The sequence below is a fragment of the Capsicum annuum genome, chromosome 2, assembly GCF_002878395.1.
Source record: "Capsicum annuum cultivar UCD-10X-F1 chromosome 2, UCD10Xv1.1, whole genome shotgun sequence".
Taxonomy (NCBI): Eukaryota; Viridiplantae; Streptophyta; class Magnoliopsida; order Solanales; family Solanaceae; genus Capsicum; species Capsicum annuum.
Window position 1 is genome coordinate 79,564,012 of NC_061112.1, and position 6,822 is coordinate 79,570,833.

Sequence of the window (6,822 nt, forward strand, 5' to 3'; positions counted from 1 at the left end):
AAATTTTGAAAAAGTTGTGATTTCATATAATATGAAATCACGAGATAAACTCACGTGTCCAAATACTATTTCATTTCATGATTTCAAATTTACGAACTCCGTATCGCATATCTAAATGCCGATTTAGTCTCTTTCAATCACTTTTACTTATTCCTTTTTTAATTATATTTTTGTTTGTAATTTTGTTATTTCTTTCAATGCTAGGTCCACCTTGTCTATTACCCTGTTTCTTAAGAAACAATTGGTAAGAAGACTTTTTTCATACTGTTCATAGTAACTGTATACTCCCTTCAAAATTAGTTGTTACTTTTTTTTTAATTGATACATTTATTAAAAAATAATATCTGATATAGTGATTTTAGCATATTATTCTTATTAATTAATATTTAATAATAATAGATATTAAAAAAAGAATTAGTAATTAATGTTGAGGTTAAAATATGAAATAGAAAAAATTAGGTGTCAAAAATAACAAGTAAATGAAAATTCAAGTAGAAAAAAAGTGACAACTAATTTTGAACGAAAGAAGTATTTAGCATCAAATCTTGATCAATAATTTGAGAAATAAGTAATTAATGTTATAATTGTGTATAAGAATTAATATTTAATAATAATAGATATTAAAAAAAGAATTAGTAATTAATGTTGAGGTTAAAATATGAAATAGAAAAAATTATGTGTCAAAAATAACAAGTAAATGAAAATTCAAGTAATGTTGAGGAAGTATTTAGCATCAAATCTTGATCAATAATTTGAGAAATAAGTAATTAATGTTATAATTGTGTTTTTTTTTATATGTTAAACGTGGCAAGTAAAATAATTAAAAGTGCACAAGTGAGTAGACAGCATCATGTCTTGCAAGTGCTACATCCATATGGCAAAAAATAACTTTGGCTATCTTACAGCATAAAATTAATTTCCTTTTGCATTCTTCAATGCCTTCCAATTTTTATTCTTTGGTTCTCCAATGCATGATTTTGGTATTTCTTGCTTAAAAATCATCAATATTTTCATCTGGCTCTGAAAACATTTGGCAAATAATTGCAATCAGTGATACCCCACTTGCATCAATTTCTCCCATACTGGAAAATTTCGTCCAGTTCTTTTTTAGTGTGTAATAACCATCTAGCATACTTAGGTGTATAAGGTGTTTCGAATCGAATTATGTTTTTCTTGGTGATTCGGATGACTCAGTTTATGGATGTTTCTGAAAAATAAAAAGATTTGGTTTCTTCAGTTTTCAACTTCAAATAATTTTCTGCCACTCAAATATTGTCCTCACGCCTTCTTGAAATAAATGCTAGCCCTATAACAACGGAGACGCCGAACAGCTGAAAACCCATATAAAGTCCCCTGCTTGTCGATGAGGTGCGACACATATAATTCCATTTTCGTCATTTGTAGTTCTTTCTTCTGTTTCAGGGGAATGCAAATGGACCAGTGCAGTGATTTGCAAATAAAAGTCATACAACGGAACAGAATCGAATTGGCAAATGCAAGACATTATATAACAATAGAATCAAATGGCATAAGCTATTCTATCCACATGGATGTAATGCATCCTTTCCAATCAGATCTTAACCTATGCTGACGCCTACAGCTCGTGAACTAACCTCAGCATTCAGTACTTGGATGAATCCAACCAAACACACTGTGAAACATGGCCTCCCCATAGACAATAGATAGAGCAAGAACACCATTGCCATGAATTTGCCTGCTGATGACAATAAAATGCTATACTGTGTCCAGCATACATAATTGATAGGCAAGTTGAGTGAAATTAACTCAACTTGCATAAATTACAATCAACTTACACAAGGAAAGGTGAAGTTTCTGAATGATAAGAAGATTTTATTTCACCAATACACTAGAAAATGGTGGATGCAGACTGAAGTTGCATGTCTGCAGATGAGGCATGAGGAATTATGCTTTCAGATACCCTTTTTTGTCCAAGTATGAGATCACTATATCGGCCAAATCATCCGGAGAATCACATAGCCCTTGGTTCTGACGTAAAACTATCTGCAAATTCGAAATGACACAAGACCACAAGTAATATGAGTTTTCGAGGAGGATGACAAAGTAATTTGCGAGTATATCCTCTTCAAGCAAGCATGAGGGATCAAGTAAACATCCAAAGAAAGTAGAGATTGACACAACTAGGAGATGGGAGAATTGCAATAACTGTATCAATGGCTTAGAATCCTAAATTTGATACAGTAGGTCACATCATGTAGCTAACACATGCTGAACCTGAACTGAAACAACGCAATCCCCAGAATCTAGGAGCACAATCAATCCCCTTATGGGCAGCATGTTAAGCAAGGGAAACAGATTTGATGTTACCTCGGATGTTAGGGGTGGCTCGTATGGATCATCAATGCCGGTAAAACCTGCAAAGTACAAGGAAAAAAATAATAAATAAAAGTATTGGGTGAATAACAATATTTAAAAAAAAAAAAAAAAAGAGAGAGAGACAGAGAAGAAAGATGAGAAAAACAAAGATGAGGGTGACAGGGGTGTAACACTTAGATCATAAAAGTATCACTCGCCAACTAATCCAAGGTTGGGCAGGTTAGTTGGTAATCAACCCATCTAAAAGTTTGGGTCTATACCTAGATATCAAAATTGACACAGAGAATGAGAGAAAATGACAAAATTAGAAAACAATTCTTTTGGTTGGTTGGTTTGGTTTTATGGTCATCCAACTTCTCTCTCCATAAAGAAAAGAAAGTTGTTTGTAGTTTGACTTGTTAAGTAGACAAATTATAAGATCAACCTAAGCAAATGTTGGGCATATTGCCTGATTTACTAAACCTTCTTAACCTTCTAAAATTTGATTTAATTTGCCCATTTGACATCCCTAAAGAAAGGTATCGTCCGCCTGCAGCAGCAGGGCCAAAACATTCAAATCAGCAACTTGATATTACAATAACAACAACAAACCCAGTATATTTCCACATAGTGGGGTCTGGGGAAGCAACTTGATATTGAGGAAAGTAAATCATCACGAAGCCTAATGGATATCTTCAGATGTTCCACAGACCACCCTCGTCCATCATGATAAGTTTTCTGATACAAAATGTTAATTCACAAAAACAAAGCAAAGAGAGGTCGAGTTGACAGACAATACCTTTTATTTTCCCAGCTCGAGCAAGTTTGTACAACCCCTTAGGGTCCCTTGCCTCACATACATGCAGAGGAACATCCATGAAAACCTACAAAGTTATGCAACTCAATCAGCTAATAGGTGCCAAACAGCAATCTCTCACCGGAGAAGCCAATCCTTTGAGAACAATTTCTTTGCACAAACCTCAATAAAATCCCCTTCTGCCAGTAAACTGCGGCAAGCATCTCTATCCTTCCTGTAGGGAGATATCAAACTGGCAATACAAATAACTCCAGCATCTGCAAAAAGCTTTGCCACCTCCCCTATTTATATATAAGCATTTGGACTTGTTAATTTTCCAACAGAATAAATCAAAAGGCTTCAAGAAATATTTGCAAAGTAAGGACCAGAAAAGAAGCCAACCAGTTCGTCTTATATTTTCTGCTCGATCTTCTGCTCTAAAACTAAGATCGCGATTCAGACCATGGCGAAGATTATCACCATCAAGGATATAGGTGAGTTTTCCTCTAGCATGTAAGCCACGACTTAGAGCACATGCCAGAGTGCTCTTCCCTGAAATCAAGTTCAATTATGTAAAACAGTTGATATGTGCATGTAGGTGTGTGTCTGAGAAAGAGAAAGCTCATAGACAGAGGTCCTTAGCAAGAATCAGAAATAATAGTAGTGAAAATGACAGCAGTACCTGATGCTATATACTAGTATCTTGAAAGATATCAGCATCAAGAGAAGAAATAGCTATTCATAGTATTAAAATATTTTTCCACAACCATTCTGAGGTGTTTCCAAATCAAGGCTACTCATATACTCCCTCTAGTCCAAAATAAGAAGAAACTAGGACATAAATTGTACTTTACTTTCCCATTTTACCCTTTTAGATATTATGAAACTACTCTTGAAATTTCTGCCACATTAAGATAAAGTCAATTAAGTCCCTTGGAACTCATAACCTAAAAAGTGTAAATGAAGGGTAAAATTGAAAGAAATTTCCAACATGTCTCATGAAAAATGAACAATTCACTTATTTTGGACATTGAAAAATAGATCAAATATTCACTTATTTTGGACTAGAGGGAGTAGTATCTTGCAATAGCTTGTCTACAAATAATGTTCATTTCAATTAAGCAATATGATCGACACTGCATTTGAAAATGAAATCAAGTTCACTATTTAAGGCTGATAGAGTTTTCCAGTATTCTTCTCTACCTCCAGATTTCCGTGATGAACAGTGTCAAACTAACAATTCTGCTTCTTAAACATAATTTAGTGTTCATTAAGAAGATCTACTGATGGGCCTCAGAGATAAAGATAATGCCGTGTGAACACCTAAGCTTGTCTTATCATTTCTTAACATTATAGTTCAATCAACTCTACAGCTCTAACTTGATAAAATAACCAATCTGCCAAAAGCAAAGCGCAAAGTAGAGGACCTTGTTGCTGATTTGGATTTTGGCTATTCTGCTTTTGGTAGGTCTCATTTGTCATCTTTTCCGAAGGAAGGTTGAATCCCAGAATCATACAAACAGCATCTAGCTTTAAAAGAAGGGTATTTAATTAAACTTTCCTACTTCACTGGTAGTATCCTATAAAAGCAAAAATCCGAGAAAGGCTGCTAGCACTGAGTTGTTCTTCCATCCATATTTTTACTAAGTAATCATGTGATATATAAATTACTCAGCAACTGCTGCTCTTGTGCATTATTAAGCAAAGATTGGCAGATGCAAATACCCAAGTTCTAATCATAACACCTCTCAGAAATTTAGGAAATGGACTTGAGAGCCAATATGAGGCTTCTGGCATTTAAACTAACCTGAACCGCTGAGGCCAGTTACCCATATAACACAACCCCGTTGTTGAAGCAACTCCTCTCTGTCACATTTCTCTACAGAACACTTGTGCCAGACAATGTTTGATGAATTCCCGATTGTAGACATCTGATGTACACCTTTAACTATTTAGATTATTGTCAGATTAGTAACAAAATTAAGGTTACGTCCACAAGAAATAACTCTATGTTGCTCAGACTCTTCAAAAATGTCAACGGGTGCGTGTCAGATTCGCCAAAGCTAGTGTATTTTTGGAGAATCCAACACGGGTGCGGCATCAAAAGTGAAGAGTCCGCGCAACTTAAGAAAAAAGAACAAGAAGGCATACTATGCTGTACATAAAGACGGACTAATCCCTCGTCCTTTTTCATCTACAGTCCGATAAATTTTAAAATAAGAAGCATTGAATTAGATAAAAGCAGTGGCCTAAATCCAACGAAGTCGCAGGTTCACAACAAGCAAAGAGCTTTCAATTTTGTTCCAACGGCAAATGACAATATTGAGTCCAGTAGACAATATTCACATTGATTTAGCAAACATAGTTCAGCAGAGCAATCTAAGCTCCGGTTTGGCCATAGATTTTGAAGTTGAAACTTGAAAATTTGAGATTTTGAAGTTGTGTCTGGACTCTGGACATGCATTTTACTTGAAAAAAGTTTGAAGTTCTGTGCGTGCGTCCCTAAAACACCAAAAAAACTGATCTGAGTCGGTTTTTGGAAACTTGAAATACTTAGAACATAAATTTTCAAAGTTTGATTCAAAATCAATGGCCAAACGCTAGGTAAATTAGCACAACAACGTTAACATAGAGCCGAATAGCCAACATTGGAATTCTACTCATCACTACTAAGAAAAATTATTAAGCATAAAAATGTGCATATGAATAAAAACGGGCTACCATTGCAATCATTTGTAGGCAAAACCTGATTGGAATCGCATCCAGCCCGCTGAATATTTTCAGCCTTTCCATTGAGTTGAGACGTTCTAGAAGCTTCGATTGCTCTTAAAGGCGCTACGAAACTTGTTTTGACGTGGGTACCGGAAATACTAAAGCCAAACGATTTACATAACCCTAACTTCCCCGATGACGGCTCGGGAAAATCAAACTCCGGCGACGTAGTCCAATAAATGGATGAACATTTTCCAATTGAAGCCATATTGAATCGAATTATCATTACTTTCACAATAAACAGGATGTACACTTATAGTATATACATAACAACAAACAAATAAATAAATCAATAAAAAATTATACAGTGCACATGAAGATAATATATCAAAAAAATTATATAGGATTATCACATATGGTATACGTAGAGAGAGAGAGAGAGAGGTGAGGGCACGAAAAACGAAAAACATAAGCGGGTGATGGTGTCAGAAATTCATGGAGGTCGCTAATGGCGTGCTGTGGGTGCAGTGATTCGATGCGGATTTTGCGGTGGCAGGTGGTGGTGGAGTTGCGGTGGTGAAGCTATATATATGGGGTACTGGACTAAGCAGAAAATGTTTTATATAATTTATCTAGGGAGGAAATTTTTTTATGATGGTTGAAGCACAACTACTATACTGATAATAGTTGTAGTTGTGTGTGTGTTCTTTCAATTGGTCACAAGCACAGAGAAAGAGATACTATGTAAATATAACTCTAAACTTGATATCAAATTATAATTTTGATCTTAAATTTTGATAGTGTATAAATATAATATTTAATTATTCAAAACTGCACAAATATGACCTCCAATTCTACGTAGAAAAACGCTTGTTTAACACGCAAAATTGAGCGCGTCCAGCTTAAAATCTAAGGACATAATACGTAAATATGATCCTAAATTTGACACCAAATTATAACTTTGACAGTGCACAAATATG

At 34.9% G+C, this 6,822-nt stretch overlaps 1 protein-coding gene across 4 annotated transcripts; it reads right to left on the minus strand.

Annotated features, from left to right (window-relative positions):
• Positions 1–1,486: 1,486 nt before the first annotated feature.
• On the minus strand, positions 1,487–6,564 carry LOC107858643 (adenylyl-sulfate kinase, chloroplastic). Of its 4 annotated transcripts, none has more exons than XM_016703387.2 (7): positions 5,852–6,564; positions 4,938–5,078; positions 3,533–3,682; positions 3,314–3,432; positions 3,134–3,218; positions 2,347–2,393; positions 1,487–2,022 (listed from the first exon to the last, which is right to left on the minus strand). In XM_016703387.2, the coding sequence occupies exons 1-7, from the start codon at positions 6,126–6,128 to the stop codon at positions 1,924–1,926; spliced, it is 918 nt and encodes a 305-aa protein (XP_016558873.2). In that variant the 5' UTR covers positions 6,129–6,564; the 3' UTR covers positions 1,487–1,923. The 4 variants fall into 4 exon arrangements, with proteins under 4 accessions (XP_016558873.2, XP_016558874.2, XP_016558876.2 ...); XM_016703388.2 differs by having other exon boundaries at positions 4,938–5,061; positions 5,877–6,555; XM_016703390.2 differs by having other exon boundaries at positions 5,877–6,555.
• Positions 6,565–6,822: the final 258 nt, after the last annotated feature.

Coding starts and splice junctions, on each gene's coding strand:
- LOC107858643 (XM_016703387.2), bottom strand. CDS start 6,128: ATGATAATTCGATTCAATATGGCTTCAATTGGAAAATGTTCATCCATT. Junction 3,683..4,937: donor AACTGGCCTCAGCGGTTCAG/GTTAGTTTAAAT, acceptor ACTTGATTTCAG/GGAAGAGCACTCTGGCATGT. Junction 2,023..2,346: donor AGCCACCCCTAACATCCGAG/GTAACATCAAAT, acceptor TCGAATTTGCAG/ATAGTTTTACGTCAGAACCA.